Source organism: Zea mays, chromosome 10, assembly GCF_902167145.1.
Source record: "Zea mays cultivar B73 chromosome 10, Zm-B73-REFERENCE-NAM-5.0, whole genome shotgun sequence".
Lineage (NCBI taxonomy): Eukaryota > Viridiplantae > Streptophyta > Magnoliopsida > Poales > Poaceae > Zea > Zea mays.
Genome location: NC_050105.1, coordinates 147,156,006 through 147,175,534, shown reverse-complemented (window position 1 = coordinate 147,175,534; position 19,529 = coordinate 147,156,006). Strand labels below are relative to the sequence as shown.

At 49.8% G+C, this 19,529-nt stretch overlaps 1 protein-coding gene and 2 non-coding genes across 3 annotated transcripts; 1 reads left to right on the top strand and 2 right to left on the bottom strand.

The window, feature by feature from the left end:
* The first annotated feature begins 692 nt into the window (after nt 1-692).
* TRNAE-UUC (transfer RNA glutamic acid (anticodon UUC)) lies at nt 693-766 on the top strand. The gene has a single exon. It is a non-coding gene; the product is annotated as a tRNA-Glu (tRNA).
* Nucleotides 767-1,327: 561 nt separating this feature from the next.
* LOC100280787 (3-oxoacyl-synthase III) lies at nt 1,328-5,694 on the bottom strand. The gene is given in 8 exon segments (NM_001153708.1): nt 1,328-1,844; nt 1,915-2,131; nt 2,220-2,284; nt 2,487-2,605; nt 2,700-2,802; nt 3,386-3,522; nt 4,323-4,471; nt 5,207-5,694. Coding segments are annotated over 8 exon segments (1,206 nt in total). The 5' UTR covers nt 5,401-5,694; the 3' UTR covers nt 1,328-1,622.
* A 386-nt stretch (nt 5,695-6,080) lies between these two features.
* Nucleotides 6,081-6,283, bottom strand: LOC111590434 (U2 spliceosomal RNA). The gene has a single exon (XR_004853542.1). It is a non-coding gene; the product is annotated as a U2 spliceosomal RNA (small nuclear RNA).
* Nucleotides 6,284-19,529: the final 13,246 nt, after the last annotated feature.

Genomic DNA, 19,529 nt, shown 5'->3' with positions numbered 1-19,529 from the left:
CCGCTCCGCTCGTCAACACGGCTTCTATATGCAGAATTTGAATCACAAATTCAATATAACTAATAAAAAGTGATTAAACTACGGAGAAGCGGGCAACCAAATAAAATTAAGGTTTTCATGTGGCGGGCTATGCAGGACACATTACAGGCGGGGAAATCTCAAAAGGAAAAAGTGGAAAGGAAAAACGAAAATTGCTGCCTTTGCGGGGTCTCTGAATCAGCTGATCACTATTTTATTCTCATGTCATATACTCATATAGCTAGTTCAGTTTGGTCCTGCTTTAAGGATGGCAGCAATAGGCTGGAATAGGGTTCCTTGTAGTTTGCACTATGTTTTTGAGAATTGGATTCGGTTTGAGGGTTAGCATATGAAATGTTTATGCTAGCTATTAACCTGTAGTGTTTGTGGAATGTTAGGAACAAAATGGGGATAGAGAAGAGTTTGCAAAATCACATAATGACAATTTTTTTTGTTTTGTCAAGAAATGGAGGATACTATTGTAGGATCACAATGCTATACTCTTGGCTGACAAGGTCAAGCGATTAAAAACCTGGCTGACACTTTTGGAAGCGACCTAGAATTAGAGGGGGTGATGATCTGTGTGCGGGTTTTCTTTTTGGGGAGGGGAGAGGAGGTCTGAGGGTGGGGTAAAGCATAGTATACATATCATTAAAAGATTCACATAGCACAAATCCATTGTCGTCTAGTCCGGTTAGGATATCTGGCTTTCACCCAGACGACCCGGGTTCAAATCCCGGCAATGGAAATGTTAATTTTTTGTGTTTTCTTCTGCTTCTCTCTTTTTATTCCTTCTGCTCGCCTTCTTCCCGCCGTGACCGGGACGTGATTCTAGCTTCTTTTATGGGAAGACCTATGAACAAACGTTGCCATCAAACTTGCCATTCGCAGTAAGAAAACTAAATGGTACCGCCACGATTGAGCACTCAGCACATATCGAATCTCCAAACTCCAATGCAACTATCGCGGCTAGTCAGTACTCCGTAGCAATATGTTTATATACTTTATAGACCTGGAAATTCAAGATACCGTCAAAGCAATTATGTCATCTACATTCCTGCTATACCTCGATTGGATAGCTGAAACACAAAACATCTAACAACGCACAAACCAAGGCCACTTGAAAAAAAAATACACGAAGAATGGTGTATAATAAAAACAGATCAAAATTACTAAGAATTGACCTACAGCATACGTCCACGGTCCAATTCTCCTTGTAACATGCTTATTGCCTGGGGCCACAAGATCGGAAACCGCTCAGTACAGTTCCCAGACAAAAGGCCAATTAGCTTTACAGTGTGATCTCATCTTTTAACCCCACCAAATTTATCTCCATGCAAAATTCAAGAACTTACATTACATCCACCACTCAAACTACTGCCAACTACATTACAATCTCTCTCAACTGTGTAATGAGCCTAAGGAACAGATGGATTACGGTAAAATGGCGCACTGCATTTTCATGTGCAAGGAAAACTGGCACATGCGAAAGAAAAATGTTGCACAGAAAAACACTGGAAAGAACCAACAGATGTAGGCCTCCCAAGGCCTTTGAAAGCTTGAAGCTATCTCATTGATGTGTTGTTCCGGTTCACGTTGAATAATTAGCCCCACTTGACAATAGCTGAACCCCAGGTAAGTCCAGCACCAAAACCTGACGCCGCAATAATATCGCCAGCCTTCACCTTGCCGCTGCGAACAGCCTCATCCAAAGCTAACGGGATGGATGCCGCACTGGTATTGCCATAGTTGGCAAGATTTGAAATAACCTTGTCGGACGGGATATCTAATCGGCTGGCAGCCGCATCAATAATCCGCTGATTAGCCTGCAACGCAGAAGATCATTTATAATAGCAATGATTCAGGTCAAGCATATTTCTAGTTAAGCACACTCACTTGATGTAACAACAACCAGTCTATACTGGAGGCGGGCAAACCAGCTTCTTGGAGTGCCTTCTCAATGGACTGTGGCACACATCGGACAGCAAAGCGGAAAACTTCCTTTCCGTTCATCTGAATGCATGAGTAGGTTGCCTTCTTTGGCGGAAATCCAGGAACACCATTGGTATTGGACAAGATTGACTCATCGTTTGCCGTTGCGGCATTTAGGTGTCTACATGTAAATAAAGAGAAACTATGTAAGCCGACATATATTTAGAATGGATTCTCAGCATCTCACAACATTCTCAAGGAAGTCGCACTTTTGCCCATTGCCATCACTTTGAACACAAAAACCTAGCAAGCCATCTTCATCAGCGCTGCATGCCTGCAAAATTCTAAATTAAAAAAATGGACAAGAGAATTTGAATAAAGGTCTCATAATTAACAGTGTCACATCACCCACAGCATGGCTGCTCATGCTTCTTACTGAACAAGTTCCATCCATATTTCAATCAGATTTAGCCATGGAACACTGACTTACTGGGATAGGGAGAAATATAAATATTTACACAGGGGATAAGCTATACCTGTACCAACACAGCACCAGCAGCATCACCAAAAAGGATGCATGTACCTCTGTCTGTCCAATCCACATATTTTGAAAGAGCATCAGCACCAACTACTAGGATATTCTGAAAACCTCCACCTACAGAAGTATGCATTTATATTATTCATGCGGCATATTGTTTTTGTGGAAGCCATTCACCATCAACCAGATAAATATTTAATATTTTAATTACCTTTGATAAAACGAGTAGCTGTGATTAAGCCAACTATAAACCCACTGCAAGCAGCTGTAATATCAAATCCAAAAGCCTTTGTGCACCCCACGTCCGTCAGCACCTGATAGATATGGGTGGATTGGAACTTCTAATAAAACACCAAAACAACATGCTCATAGTAACAACTGAAAATAAGACTATAAAGAACAGTTATATCAATATCAATCCTCAAAAGGCAACGAGAAAATCGATGTTACAGCCTGGCAAGGGAAGCACCGGATTGTTCTTGTTGCAGCAACCATAGGTGAAAGTGTGACCCCACATAACAATTGTACCCTTTCAAACTAGGCCTAGCTCATGGTGCAGACAATAAAAGTGTAAAGTAGACAATGGATGTCGGGCAAATAATGGTGCCCACTGAAAGTATAAATGGGCAGTACTCTCTAAATACTAGCAAGAAATATATAAAAATAGTGCAAGATTATTGTCCATGTTAATGTCCACAGATTGACATTATCACTTTACATTTCAGAATAACAACACAAAATTTCAAAAGTTAAGCAAAGCTTTTCTTTCATTTTTTTTCAGAGACAGGTTTCAATGCACTGAGAAAGAGCCACATGAGGCTTCTCACGTGTAGAAAACAAATTTTCTAATATATTAATGGCAAATGCCATAACACTTAAATATATGTTACACGATACCTGAGTGGCACCTCCAAACAAATCATCTGGAGTAGATGTACAAAGGAGAACAAGGTCAACATCTTCAGCTTTTACTTTGGCCATTTCAAGTGCCCTTTGAGCTGCTTTTATTGAGAGCCCCCGCAATGTTTCATCTCCTGTCACATTTGGAAAGTAAGAAAGGAAAACCAAGGGGAAGCAAAACCAAGAATCTATTGCAACTGAAAGTGTGACTGTAAAATATGCTTTCCAGCTGACATGTAGACACAAGCTTTTAAACGTTATTACCCACATATATAGTAAATTAGTACTACCAAACAAGCTTCCAGCAACAATCAAAAATTTTCTGTTGAGATTCAATAAAGGTGGGCAGAAATCAATTTTTATTTTCCATAGGCCTTGGGAAAGTACCAAGAGGTACCATAATTCGGTACCTGAGTACCAATTTAAATACCTCATGTTATAATTAGTGCCTCTGTGGTACCACTCCAAAGATGGTAAAAGAATTATTCTAGGTGTTGTCCTAAACCTAACTGGTGACTATGAAAATCAGTAGTCGAACTACAAGAAAAGATACAGCATTTATTTGTAAGATAGTAAGATAATAAGGCAGTATACACCGTGTCTTATTAAGATAACAAGGCATATACACTTAATAGCACTGTACTTTTACTTTGTAAAGTCATTTTTTGTTTTTATTCATAATAACATTTACATTATTTTCTAGTAATAGAATTCCCATATGATATTGTTTAGACATATAAAAATATTATTCATGTCAGAAAACTACTAAAATAAAGAACTAATATGACAAATGGTTTGTGCACATCCTTTACGGTTACCACTAAAATAAAAAATGAGTAACAACAACCAAAAGCAGTATAAATTTAATCTAGATGAAACTTGTGTCCTTAATTTGGTTACTTAATTGAAAGAAAAAAAAAAGAAACATAATTACCTGAAAGAACTCGCCTGTTACGAATCCCAGTTCGAGCTGCAATCCATTCATCTGACGTCTCAACTATTTTTGAAAGGTCATCATTTGAAACGCCAAGTGTTGGGATGGCTGATCCACATCCGACAAGCTTTGAACCCATACCAACCACCCTGTAATATCATCCAGCAGAGGTCATTCCACTGGTGGATATTGTAGGCTCCGCTCCATGATAAAAAAAAGGGCACAGATAAATGGATTCATCCTAGCAATACAGTTGGGCCAGCACAAGCATTGCCATACAATGGCGGCTACAAAAATGGAAACATTCACCATCACATTTAAAAGCAAGCATATCACATGCAGATCCCGGTCAACAATCAGAAAAAAAACACAACCTACCGTCGACTTTAGTTTATAATCAGGGTGGCCTATTCCCGTGAGTAGTGAAACACAGTAGCACTATCAACTTGAGGCGTCTACACTACAGTCTACAGCACACCTTCAGAGCATCAAAGGATGGAGCATACAGAACAGTTATGAGCTATGGCATCCTGACTACATGAAACTACTGGATTTCGATCATAAGATGAGCATATAGCCCATAGTAAAGAAACGCAAGCCCCGGAGTTACCTTATGCGGTTGGAACCAACCTTATAGCGACATAAACTGACAAAACCAAAATAGGTGTGTCGTGAATATCACGTCATTCTCACAAAAACGAGAGCAAATCCCTCGTTTCGCGCAATAACAGCTGTATTGCCGCCCCAGCACGTTTGAATAGCACCACTTCGTACGAGAGCAGACTAGAGGCATCCAATCCCACCATCCACGGAAACAATCACATCCCACCCATCCAATCATTGCGCGAACGAGGTTCCCAGGTGGGGAGAGACACCGGCGTTACCTGGGGAGGCGGGGCTTGGAGGCCGCTGCGGACACCAAGCCGTCATCGACGGTGGACGCGCAGCACCGGAGCTGGTGCGGTGGCAGTGCCACGGGCGGCGCGAATCGGAGCAAGGCGGGGCGGAGACCACCCCGCGGGCGCGCCGGGCAGGGTGCGGCCACCCGCGGCAGCGCAAGGCCGGAGGCGGCGACCATGGCGCGGGCAGCCGGAGATCTCGCGGCGGAGGCGGCGGGTGGGGAGCGAGATGGAGATTCAGGCGCCGGAGGGAGTCACAGTCACCTAGGGGCGGGAGGAGGGGGAGGTGGCGGAGGCGAGCGGGGCATGGAAGGGGGAGAAATAAAGGCCGCGGCGGTGGGAACGGTGGGCGGCGGTGATGGTTGCGAGGGTGGGAGACTGGGAGGCAATGGGCGAGCTTCGAAAGCTCCGCCCCCAGGCAAGAGGTTTTTTAATGAGAGCTGGAGAGGGCGATGTGGCTGATGGCATTCCTTGCCCTTCCCCCGGCGTACACCAATCTATGGGTCTCTTCGCTTGCTGACTGTGTTTTCCCTGGGTTTATTTATATTTATATAATAATAATGGTAATGTTATCACTATTGTCATGGCTGATGACATCTAAGGGCATGTACAACCTAGATACAGCTGCACGGTACTCCAAGTATAAGACACAACTAAAACACAACATAATACAGTGGTCATGTCTAAAACATGTGTCTTACCATATTCATTGTACCAATCAGAGCATTCAATAAATTAAAGTGACCAATCAGATAGTCTCCTGTCTCGAATATAGAGCTAAGACACTGTGTCTTCGTCAAGATACATGTCTTGAGATTTTTTACATTCACCCCCCTAGACACACTCTAAGACACAACTTAAGATACCCACTGTACATGCCCTAATTAGAAGATCATGGACTACAGTTGTTAAGTACAATGCTCCTGGGTTACGAGGGCACACGATCATATTTGATAACCATGAAAAATAAATTTATACCAATTAAACATATTATCTACATATCAGATATTAAACTTATAAGAACAGATATTATATTTTATCTCAGTCAAAAGACCGATAAATATATAAGTTGAATAGAAGTTCGACCTTTTTTTATATAGCTCACTGGATCGTTCATCCTCCTTACTAGTGATTGGCATTCTTGCCACATATGGACAGCTAGAGTCTTTTGCCTAATGGCGTAATCAGACAAAAGGGACGAGTGTGGTTAGGTTCAAACAAGGAGCTACAAGAGAAGGTAGTGATGCATGCACCTCATGAGAGCGCCCTCATGGCGTAATCAAACAAAAGGGACGAGTGTGGTTAGGTTCAAACAAGGAGCTACAAGAGAAGGTAGTGATGCATGCACCTCATGAGAGCGCCCTCGGGGCCACTCTGGCTTCCTCGAGACTTACAGAGGTGTATCAAGATCACCTTCCGCTGGTCTAGAATGAAACATGGAATAAAAGACTTTGTGAAATCGTGTACTATTTGCTAACAGGCAAAGCCAGATCCTGCCAACTAGTATTCAGGACTTCTGGTTCCCTTGTGAAAGGGAAATGTGCCCTTGGGCCATTTCTAAGTGTTATGGTGATTAAGTGCCAAACACATCACTTTGAACTAACATGTCTACTATGAGTATGAACACAGGTATATTGAAATGCAAATTGAGAAATATAGGTGTATATTGCAAATCATATTCAATTGAAGGAACAAAGGTATGAATCTATCACTTAGTAAATTGTTCTAGTCGATGACTATATTCATCTAAGTGCTAGGAAGCTCCTCAAGTCAAACAAAATTGGAGAAAAGAAACTTGTCTAAGTTTGGCCAAAATTGGGCTTGTCTAGGCAGCACCGGACAATGTCCTGTATGCCATACTGCACCGTGGTCAAACTGGCCACTCTCGTGAAATTGGTTGGACGCTCTGGATATAATTCATCGGACTGTCCGGTGATCTAGGCAGCCAATGGCTCACGCCTACATCAACGGGCGGCGCGCAATCAACGGCTGCCACATGTGCTGAGCAACGGTTACCAGGTCGCACCGGACTGTCCGGTGTGCCATGGGCCCAACAGCCGGCAACAGTCGACTTCGCGAGGAAAGAAAGGAATCACGCACTGTTCACTGTCCGGTGTGCACCAGACAATCCAGTGCACCCGCGAACAGAAGGCAACCAGCGCCTTCCAAATGAAGATCAAACGGCTCATTTGGCCCTTGGGGCTATAAAAGGACCCCCTAGGCGCATGGAGCAATTACGCAGACATACTTTGAGAAATGGGAACACTACAACTCCGAGACTCCGCGACCACGCTGATGTTTCACTAGACAAAGATTTGAGCGCGATCTTGAGTTGTGACTCCGTTGTTTTTACTTGCGCTCTTTTCTTACACTCGTGTGCGTGTTGTTGTTATGAATTAACTTCTTATGTGTATTGCTACTCCCCCCTTACTCTTATGCTTTGATTAAGACCATTTGTGTAAGGCGTGGGAGACTCCAACTTGTGGAGATTCCTCACAAAGGAGATTTTATATAAGGAAGAAAACCGTGGTACTCAAGTTTGGTCTTTGGATCACTTGAGAGGGGTTGAGTGCAACTCTTGACCGAAGGAGGTCACAACAACGTGGAGTAGGCATTGTCAGAACCACGAGATAAAATCGTCGTGTCTCTTGTGCATTTACTTTATTCTGATTGTTGACTTCTTAAGTTCTCATATTCACTTGTGTTGTTGCTCTTAAGTTTGATACACATTTAAAAAGAGCAATCAAGTGAAGAGTTCTCTATCTCCATCTCTACTCACAACAATTTGGTTTTAGTTTTCATCAACACTCGTTATAAACCAAGTTTATGTTGTTTAGAATTGATTTTTATAGAATCACCTATTCACCCCTCTCTAGGTGGTCTCACCTTGCCCATTCTAGATCCCACTTGGCAAGTCGTAAGTATGGACTTCATAACAGGTCTCCCTCATTCTTGTAAGTACAACTGCATCATGCCGGTGGTTGACAAATTCTCAATTCTCAAAGTATGCGTATTTCATTCCTTTAGCCTATCCTTTCACATCACTAGTGGTAGCTAAGGTGTATCTAGCCGAAGTGGCGAAGTCTACAAATTGCTGGGTTGTCGGCTTCTATCATCTCGGACTGGGGCCCAATTTTCATTAGCAAACTCTGGCAGGAGGTTTTTCAACTAAACGATACCAAGTTGTGTCTCAGCAGTGCATACCATTTCTAGTCCGATGGACAGACGGAGCGAGTCAATCAATATTTGGAGGCTTATATACACTGCTTTGTCCATTCATGTCTGAAGTGGTATTCATGGTTATTGTTGGAGAGTAAACTCTAACGGGGTGGCGGAATGCAGCCGCCTAATCCTAAGAACAGGGATTCCCAGACGTCAGTTGTTGAACGCAGGAGTCACAATTTGTCATTCCGATTTTTTGAACCATTCCAAGTTATCAAAAGATTCAATCCAATGGCCTACCAACTTTCTCTTATACCTAACAACGCCATTCATCTGGTGTTTCAAGTTTCACAATTAAAGCCTTTTGTTAGTGCTAACACCCCTGTCAGTTCTGTGCTCCCTAATTTGTCTAAGGCATTCTAGATTCGGGAAGAAGTATTGAATTCACGTCTCCTCTGACGTGGTAGCTATGTGGTCCCTCAACTACTCATTCGCTGGTCTAGCTAGCCTTCTTCGCTCGCTACATGGTAAGTTGAACAAGTGATCCAGGATCAGTTTTCGTTGGCGCTAGCTTGAAGACAAGCAGATAGTCAAGGAGGAGATGTCAGCGATACATATCAGCATTGTGCGAGAAGACCAGAGCTGCGACGGTCAGGGTCACTTCTCGGAGCTGCGACGGCCAGGGGCAGCCAACGAGCCAAATACTAGATACAGCGGACCACGATGGTCAATCTAGACCTAAGATTGTATTCTATGGATCGTGTAAAATAGTGGACGCGACAAAATAAAGAGCTGCTGGAGACAGCCTAATGTAATAGGAGTAACACATACATACGAGAGTATCATACAAGGAACATTAGGACGGAAATAAGCCGCGACCGAGGGGCGAGGGCGATCAGAGATCGATCGATCGCACCTACGTTTGAGTGAGATCCATGTACCGATCGTGATCGCGAGTGTTAACACTCTGGCGAGAAGAATGTATTGGGGCCGCTTGCTGGAGTGCTTATGGGAGTGAAGGACAACCTCTGCACCGCCAACATGCCTTCCACAGGCGGGTCGCGTATACTAGAACGGTACCGGCCGGGGTACGACGCCACGGGATCCATTGTTTGTGAAGTTGCTGGACTCTGTTCATGATCAGACCAGGGATGGTTCCAGGATAAATGCCATCTTAATGCATGTAGGCCGCTAGTTGCATTCCACTATTGACGTTGAAATGTGAATACTTCTTTTGGAGATGATCTGCACTGCACCCGCAACATATGACTAATCATGTGCTAAATATGTAGACATGGGGTGATGTGATTATGACAGATACTGTTGGTGATATACTTGGTTCGTCGACAAACCCATGGGATGATTCACGTGTACCTGGGGATCCTCCGGTGGTTCCGCTTCTTCGATATCTGCTAGTAGAGGTGTAATCAGATCAAATACTGCGGATATCAATGAAATCATATTTGTTTTCATATTTTTATTCGCTTCGAATTCGAATACGGATAGTCGTGGATCAAATACAAAACTAGTCGGACACGGATAGTGTCAGTAACGAATATTTTTGTCGGATATCGTGTAAGACACCATTCCACACATATTATAGTTGTAATTATTTAGCCCCTCATATTTAGTCCAAACATTTTTGAGAATTATATGTGGACATATGCTAGCCTCCATAAAATTCCATGAATTTCTAAAGCTCTTTTGAGTATTATTAATTTCTTTATGTAGAAAATCGTTAAAATGCAATTAAGTTCATAAAATATTCTAGCGTCAATCGAAAACTGCAAATAAGTTATCAAGACTACTAAATATTCTACAAGAATATAACATCAAATACCCACATGAAAAGGATAAAAGTAAAGTATATATTGTTTATGTTGAAGCTTAGATGTTTATGGTGGTTTCATATGTAACTCACACAAATAAGTGGAAATGAAATGAAATAATCGCTGACATCCTGTAGATTTTATGTTCAAACATATTTAAGGATGCTATATGGACATATGTTTCCCTACGCCAAATTTCACGAATTTCTGAGACTATTTGTGTATTATTAATTTCTTTCTACAGGAAATCATCAAAATGCATTTAAATCCATAAAATATTCTAGTATCGACCGAAAATTGCAAATAAGTCACCAAGACTAACAAACATTCCATAAGAAGATAACCTCAAGTCCCTACATGAAAATGATAAAGTGAAGTAAAGATTATGTTCAAATTTGGATACTTAAGCTGATTTCACGAGTAACTTACGCAACAAGTGGAAGTGAAATAAAAAGATTCACTGGCATCTTATAGACTTTATTACCCAAACATTTTTTAGAATTTTATGTGGACAAATGTTAACCCTTCGTCAAATTTTATGAATTTCTGAGGCTATTTGTGTATATTAATTTCTTTCTATGGAAAATCATCAAAATGCAATTAAATTCATAAAATAATCTAGTGTCTACAAAAAATAGCAAATAATTTACCAGGACCAATAAACATTCTATTAAATATAATATTACGTCCCTATGTGAAAATGACAAAATGAAGTATTGATTATGTTGAAATTTAGATACTTATGGTGATTTCACATGTAACTCACGCAATAAGTGGAAGTGAAATAAAAGAATCCCTGGCACATTATGAAATTTATGGTCCAAACATTTTTTAGAATTCTATGTGGACTTATGTTACCCTCCGTCAAATTTCATAAATTTTTAGGCTATTTGTATATTATTATTTTTTTCTCTAGAAAATCATCAAAATGCTATTAAATCCATAAAATATTCTAATGTCGATCGAAAATGGCAAACAAGTTACCAAAACTAATAAACATCATATAAGAAGATAACCTTAAGACCCCATATGAAAATGATAAAGTGAAGAATTGATTATGTTAAAATTTGAATATTTAGGCGATTCCACATGTAACTATCCGAATATCCGAAATCTGGGAAGATGTATGGATATCCGAAATCTGAAATCCGGATAGGTATCCGAGAAGCTATACGGATATCCGAAATCCAACGGATATCAGTCATCTCATATCCATATCCGATATCCGAACTGTAATATCCGAATCCGAAATCCGGAAATTCTACTGATATCCGAAAAAACTATCCAGTCGGATAATTAGCTTCTTCGGACGGTCGGATGCTCAGATAATATTCGTACCGTTTACACCCCTATCTGCTAGCCAATGTTGTAGTGTGACTAGGAAGCGACAAAGGTCGAAGCGTGAGACAACCAGCGTCGTTTTATGGTGTAGTGGGTTGAAGCTACAGATGGCCATCAAGCCCGTGCCCCGCAAACCCGGCACGAAGCCCGCTATTTGGGCCCGATCCGAGCTCGACCCCGTTCTATGCGGGTCAGGGCCCAGCCGGACTCGTTCAACGTTTTCGGCCCGTTTCTAAACGGAACGGGCTCGGATTCAGTTCGTTTAATAAAACAAAAAAATGCAAAATAGCTATATCATTTATTTAAGGTCTATCTGTCGGCGTTTCGAGACAGGGGGTCCCTAAGCCGACGAGTGAGTGTGCTGCGTGCCCCAGCCCAGATGGGTCGAGCGCGTGGGCGAGCGCGAAGGGGGGAGAGGCGAGGTGGCCGGAGTCGAGCGTGAGAGAGGTGGAAGTCCCGCGGCCTTCGTGTTCGTCCCGCGCCCAGGTCGGGTGCGCTTGCAGTAGGGGGGTTACAAGCGTCCACGCGGGTGAGGGAAGCGAGCGGCCCCAAGAGAGCGCCTGTCCCGTCCTTGGTCCCGCGCGGCCAACCTTCTCTAAGAAGGCCCTGGTCCTCCCTTTTATAGTCGTAAGGAGAGGATCCAGGTGTACAATGGGGGGTGTAGCAGAGTGCTACGTGTCTAGCGGAGGAAGAGCTAGCGCCCTAGGTACATGCCAATGTGGCAGCCGGAGAGATCTGGGCACCCTGCTGGCGTGATGTCGTGGCTGTCGGAGGTGCGGCGGAGCCTGGTGGAGGGACAGCTGTTGGAGCGGTCGAGTCCCTGCTGACGTCGTCCTGCTTTCGTAAGAGAGCTGGGGGCCGCCGTCGTCATAGAGCTTGTGGAGCGCCATCATTGCCCCTCCGGCGGAGCTGGCCGGATGGGACGCCGGTCTTGTTCTCCGTGACCCGAGTCGATTCGGGGTAGGATGATGATGGCGCTTCCTGTTGACGTGGCGGTCTGTGCCCTAGGCAGGGCGACGTGGGGGTTCCTCCGAAGCCGAGGTAGAGTCTGCCTTCCGTTGCCGTGGCCGAGCCCGAGCCATGGGGTCGGGCGAGGCGGAAGTCGTTCGGCCGAGGCCAGGGCGGAGTCCGAGCCCTGGGGTCGGGCGAGGCGGAGTTTCGTCGTCTTCCGGGTCTTAGCCCGAGTCCGAGCCCTGGGGTCGGGCGAAGCGGAGTTTCGTCGTCTTCCGGGTCTTAGCCCGAGTCCGAGCCCTGGGGTCGGGCGGAGCGGAGTTCGCCGTCTTCCGGGTCTTAGCCCGAGTCCGAGCCCTGGGGTCGGGCGAAGCGGAGTTCGCCGTCTTCCGGGTCTTAGCCCGAGTCCGAGCCCTGGGGTCGGGCGGAGCGGAGTTCGCCGTCTTCCGGGTCTTAGCCCGAGTCCGAGCCCTGGGGTCGGGCGGAGCGGAGTTCGCCGTCTTCCGGGTCTTAGCCCGAGTCCGAGCCCTGGGGTCGGGCGGGGCGGAGTTCGCCGTGGCGCCTTTGGCAAGGCCTGACTGCCTGTCAGACTCACTCTGTCGAGTGGCACTGCAGTCGGAATGGCGCAGGCGGCGCTGTCCTTCTGTCAGACTGGCCAGTGGAGCGGTGGAGTGACGGCGGTCACTTCGGCTCTGCCGGGGGCGCGTGTCAGGATGAAGGTGTCAGGCCACCTTTGCGTTAAATGCCCCTGCAATTTGGTCAGTCGGTGTGGCGATTTAGTCAGGGTTGCTTCTGAGCGAAGCCAAGGCCTCGGGCGAGCCGGTGATGTGTCCGCCATAAAAAGGGGGCCTCGGGCGAGACGGAAGTCTCTCGAGGTCGGCTGCCCTTGGCCGAGGCTAGGCTCGGGTGAAGCGTGATCGAGTCACTCGTGTGGACTGATCCCTGACTTAATCGTACCCATCAGGCCTTTGCAGCTTTATGCTGATGGGGGTTACCAGCTGAGAATTAGGCGTCTTGAGGGTACCCCTAATTATGGTCCCCGACAGTAGCCCCCGAGCCTCGAAGGGAGTGTTAGCACTCGCTTGGAGGCTTTTGTCGCACTTTTTTGCAAGGGGACCAGCCTTTCTCGGTTGCATTTCGTTCCGGTGGGTGCGCGAGAGCGCACCCGCCGGGTGTAGCCCCCGAGGCCTCGGAGGAGTGGTTACACTCCTTCGAGGTCTTAATACCTCGCGCAATGCTTCGGCTGGTCTGGTCGTTCCCTCATGCGAACTGGCCGTAGCCCGGGTGCACGGTCGGGGTCCAAGCTCTCGGGCTGGTATGTTGACGCTGTCAACGATTTGGCCGGAGCCGGTTTTTGCGAGAGCAGCCCCCGAGCCTCTGCACAGGGCGAGAGGGCGATCAGGGACAGAATCGACTTTTTACATACGCCCCTACGTCGCCTTTCCGCAAGGAGGAGGGGGGGAGTGCGCCATGTTACCCTCGATGGGCACCGAACATGGTGTCTCCGGTGAGCTGCAAGCGGGTAATCCGAGTGGACGTCCGTGCCCCGTTCGTTGGGGTCGGCTAGGGGCCCAGAGGCACGCCCAAAAGTACCTGCGGGTGATTTGCCGGACCCGGTCCCCTGGCGACGGGGTCCGAGGGCTCGATGCCTCCCTCCGATGGGATTCCGTTACAAGATCGTTCCCGCTGGTCTCGGAAATGTCCTAGGGTACCTCGGGAGCGCAGCCCGAGCCTTGGTTATGTATCGAACGTACCCCTGGTCATCCCTCGCTCGGTGTCTGAGGCGACTGTGAACCCTTCGGGGGCCAGCCTTCGAACCCCTGATCAGTAATGGGCGCGGAGCCCGAGTAGCCTGAGGCGGCCATGGAACCCTTCGGGGGGCTGGCCTTCGAACCCCTGACCAGTAGTGGGTGTCGGGCCCACGCGATCTGAGGCGGCTGTTGAACCCTTCGGAGGGCCAGCCTTCGAACCCCTGATCAGTAGTGGGGGGCTCGGAGCCCGGTTCCTTCGCGGAGAAGGATCCCTTTCGGGGTATCCCCCTTTCCCGGTCCCTGTTGCAAGAGATAGAGAAAGAGGAAAACGGAAAAGGATACGAAATCGGACGACGTGGCGTACCTTTTCTGACGCGATTATTACGGCGAGGGTGAAGCGTCGCGCGCTCCTCCTGCCAGAGGCGCCGCGTGTCCCGCCGCGGAGTTAATGCGACGGGGCGAGTGGTTGGCGGGGCGGCCGTTGCGCGCGTGCGATCCGTTCGAGGAACGGGTCACGGGTGCACCGTCTCCACGCCGTGAGAGGAGGCTCTCTTGCTGTCCCAGGATGGGACGTGAGCCTGGCTGACGACGTGACCGCTGCGCCCGCCCTCCTGCCACCGCTATCACTGCCGGCCCGCTTTCGGTCGCTTTGACCGACGCGCCAGGCTGGCGCTGATGGGTCGCCTCAAGTCGCGGCATTGGCTCCGCAACCGAAGAGGCGCGACGGTGGCACAAGTGGCGGTGCGGTTGCTTGCATGCAGCAACTGGCGCGCCGGTTGCTCGACGCGTGGGCCTGGGTTCCCAAGCTGGCGTGTCAGAAGTTGGAGAAGCGCGTCCATCTGGCGCGGTTGCATGCCGCCTGCATGGCTGCCCGCCCCTTCTGCCCGTTGGTCTGGGCGAAAATGGGGGGTCGCTTGTAACCGCTGGACGGCCGTGCGCACCACGCGCGGCGGTTTGGCTTCTTCTGCCCTGAGCCGGCTTGCATGACATGCGGGACCCAGCCCCCGAGTCGCAGGGAAGGGCCTTGGAGCGTGTTGGAGAAGACTCAGCCCGTGGCGCCTGGGGGCGCACGTAGGGAGAGTTGCCTTTAAAAGGAGGGAGACTCCTTTCGGAAGGCAACCATGTCTTCTTCCTCCCTTAAGCGTCGTGTCTTCCCATCTTCCAAGCCCCCGGATGGGGGGTATCCGCCGCCTCTCCGCCTCCTCGTTGGAGGAACGCAACTCCATGGGAGTTGGTACCTCTCAGCCATCGTTCGGCTTCAAGGATTTTCATCACGCAGCCTGGCCACGCTCCGCCACCGGTGGCCACTCAAGATGGTGACCTCTAGTTCGACGGTGGGGAAAGCGGGCCAGGCCGCGGCCTCTACTCCTCCCTCGGCCTCAAGGATTTTCGTCATCCAGGCCAAGATGGAAGATGAGGCGAGTCGGGGGGCCGCCCCCGCGTGGGTCGGCTGCCCTTTCCTTCCCCCCGCGCCCGGGGGTGAAGGGCGTCCTTGAGCCCCACGGAGACTTCCTCCAGCCATGCCGGGATATGTAGGGCGCTAGTGGCCCTGGATCTCCGTCTCCCTGCCTGAATGGCTGGTTTTCGTCCTCAGCGGGGGGGAGTCCTCCTGCCGTGACACCTGCCCCAAAGCTGCTGCCTAAGCAGCTTCGCTGTCTAGGGCAGGGGTGGTTGTCGTCGCGGTTGGAACGGGCGGCAGCGAGCCGCTCATCGTTCTTCAGTTACTCCGCAGGCCTTCCCCCTCGGGGGGGGGGGGGGGGGGGTTGTTCGTACCTGCGAAGGTGGGAACCGGAGTTCCGTTGGTAGTGGCATCTCGAATGCCAGTGTTTTTTGTTCATTGTGGCTGTCGGGGCCTGAACATGTATGTAATTTTGGCACGGAGCCGTGTTTTTTCCTCATTTTCGAGCACTAAGTCTCGCCTGTTGATTATCCGAACCGCTTTACCAAGCATGAGTCGCCCCGTGTCAAGGTGACGGGTGAGGTATCCGTATCCCGGAGGCGTAGGAATCCCTCGGCCCGTTCGGCCTTGTTGTCTGGGGTTCCTCTAGCTTAGTTAAAGAGACCCCTCGGCCGCCCTTCGGTGGACCGAGGCCAGGGGTAGCGATATCAGTATGAACAGAGGCGGAGTTGGCTCGAGAATGGGAACCTGGTTGGCCGGAGCCTAGTCGTGTTGTTCGTCAGCGGAGCCGACGCCAAAGTCGATCAGTCGAGGCCTCGGGTCGGGCTAGCGCCCTTGGAAGCCGGTTGACCGAGGCCCCAGGGGTAACCGGTCGAGCCGCCTGCTCGGGCCGGATTCCCGGAGGAGTCCCTGGACCGCGTCGCCGCCCGAGGCTGGGTCGGACTTTGCTGAAGACGTCGTCGATGCCGAGGGTGCTACGGCTCCCTTCAGCGTGAAGACCCGAGCCTGCAGGATCAGATCATCTTGTAGCGTGTGCTTTCTGCGGCCGCCGAGGCCAGAAAAACACACCCTCGCCGCGCTTGCGAAGCTGCGTCTTTTTTCCTCTTGTTTCGAGCATCTGGACTCTTCACCCGTCCATGAGGCCCTGTCCCCGACTTAGTCGAGAAAGCTTGAAGGACTGCTTCGGCAGGAGAGCTTCCGAACGTGAAGACTTGTTCGGTCCACGGAGTCGCTTTATCCGAGCGCAAGTTACTTATCGCAGAAGGTGATGAGTGAGGTATCCGTATCCCGGAGGCGTAGGAGTCCCTCGGCTCGGTCAGCCTTGGCTGCTTACGTGTACTCCGTCGTTTCCAGGATCCGCTTTCCGAAGTAGTCAAGAAGCACGAAAGAAATCCTGCTAAAAAGAGATCCTTTTTCGAGGAAAAAATCGACGCAGAGGGGGTCTCCCCCCTTTTAGCCCCCGAGGGAGGGTCGGGCTTTGCCGAGGCTAAGCCGACCCTTCCTTGACGACTAAACTTTGCGTAGGTGCGAGGTATATGAACAACTTGAAAACATCTTAAGGGTAGAAGCGACGTAGCTGTTTGATGTTCCAAGCGTTGCCGTAGATTTCGCCTTGATTGTTGGCCAGCTTGTATGTTCTGGGCTTCAGAACTTTGGCGATGACGAATGGCCCTTCCCAGGGGGCGTGAGCTTGTGCCTCCCTCGGGCGTCTTGCCGCAGCCGAAGCACCAGATCGCCCACCTGGAGTTCTCGGGACCGGACCCCTCGGGCGTGGTAGCATCGCAGGGACTGTTGATACCGCGCCGAGTGTAGTAAGGCCCTGTCCCGAGCTTCCTCCAGCTGGTCCAGCGATTCCTCTCGGCTGGCTTGGTTGCTTTGTTCGGTGTAGGCCCTCGCCCTCGGGGAGCCGTATTCCAGGTCAGTGGGCAAGATAGCTTCAGCCCCGTAGACCAGAAAAAACGGCGTGAAGCCCGTGGCACGACTCGGCGTCGTCCTTAGGCTCCAGACCACCGAGGGGAGTTCCTTCATCCATCGCTTGCCGAATTTGTTGAGGTCGTTGTAGATCCGAGGCTTGAGCCCTTGTAGAATCATGCCGTTGGCACGCTCTACTTGCCCATTCGACATGGGATGAGCCACGGCGACCCAGTCCACCCGGATATGGTGATCCTCGCAAAAATCCAAGAATTTTTTGCCGGTGAACTGGGTGCCGTTGTCGGTGATGATGGAGTTCGGGACCCCGAAGCGATGGATGATGTTGGTGAAGAACGCCACCGCCTGCTCGGACCTGATGCTGTTCAGAGGTCGGACCTCGATCCACTTGGAGAATTTGTCGATGGCGACCAGCAGGTGCGTGTAGCCCCCATGCGCCTTCTGCAAGGGACCGACGAGGTCCAGACCCCATACAGCGAAGGGCCAAGTGATGGGTATTGTTTGCAGAGCCTGAGCGGGCAGGTGTGTCCGCTTCGCATAGAATTGGCACCCTTCGCAGGTGCGGACAATTCTAGTGGCGTCAGCCACCGCCGTTGGCCAGTAGAAGCCTTGCCGGAAAGCATTTCCGACAAGGGCTCGAGGCGCTGCGTGGTGGCCGCAAGCCCCCGAGTGTATTTCTTGCAGCAGTTCCCGACCTTCGGCGATGGAGATGCATCGCTGGAGGATGCCCGAGGGGCTGCGATGGTAGAGCTCCTCTTCGTCGCCCAGCAAGACGAATGACTTGGCGCGTCGCGCTACCCGCCGAGCCTCGACTTGGTCGAGGGGTAGCTCCCCTCGGCGGAGATATTGCAGGTACGGGGCCTGCCAATCTTGGTCTGGCGTGGCCCCGCTCTGCCCTTCCTCGACGTTCAGTGCCCCGCCCTCGGGGGCCGAGGGTACCTCGGGCTCTGCCGAGGGTACCTCGGGCTGGGCCGAGGGTACCTCGGGCTCGGGCGCGTCGTCGAGCTTGACGGAGGGTTGATGCAGATCCCGGGAGAAGACGTCCGGGGGACTGTCGTTCGCCCCGAGGCTATCTTAGCCAGCTCGTCTGCGGTTTCGTTGTAGCGCCGAGCGATGTGGTTGAGCTCGAGCCCGAAGAACTTGTCTTCCAGGCGCCGAACCTCGTCGCAGTAGGCCTCCATCTTCGGGTCGCGGCAGTGGGAGTTCTTCATGACTTGGTCGATGACGAGCTGTGAATCACCGCGGGCGTCGAGGCGTCTGACCCCTAGCTCGATGGCGATCCGCAATCCGTTGACCAGAGCTTCGTACTCGGCCACATTGTTGGACGCCGGGGAATGGAGGCGCAGTACGTAGCGTAAGTGCTTTCCGAGGGGCGAGATGAAGAGCAGGCCCGCGCCGGCCCCCGTCTTCATCAGCGACCCGTCGAAAAACATGGTCCAGAGCTCCGGTTGGATCAGAGTCGTTGGCAGCTGGGTGTCGACCCATTCGGCCACGAAATCCGCCAACACCTGGGACTTGATGGCCTTCCGAGGGGCGAACGAGATCGTTTCGCCCATGATTTCCACCGCCCACTTTGCGATCCTGCCCGAGGCCTCTCGGCACTGGATGATCTCCCCCAGGGGGAAGGATGACACCACAGTTACCGGATGAGACTCGAAGTAGTGTCGCAGCTTCCGCCTTGTCAGCATCACAGCATACAGCAGCTTTTGAACTTGTGGGTAGCGGATCTTAGTCTCGGACAGCACTTCGCTGATGAAGTAGACCGGCCTCTGAACGGGCAATGCATGCCCTTCCTCTTGCCTTTCGACCACAATCGCGGCGCTAACCACCTGAGTGGTCGCGGTGACGTAGACCAAGAGGGCTTCTCCGTCCGCCGGGGGCACCAAGACAGGCGCCTTTGTAAGGAGCGCCTTCAGGTTGCCGAGGGCTTCCTCGGCCTCGGGGGT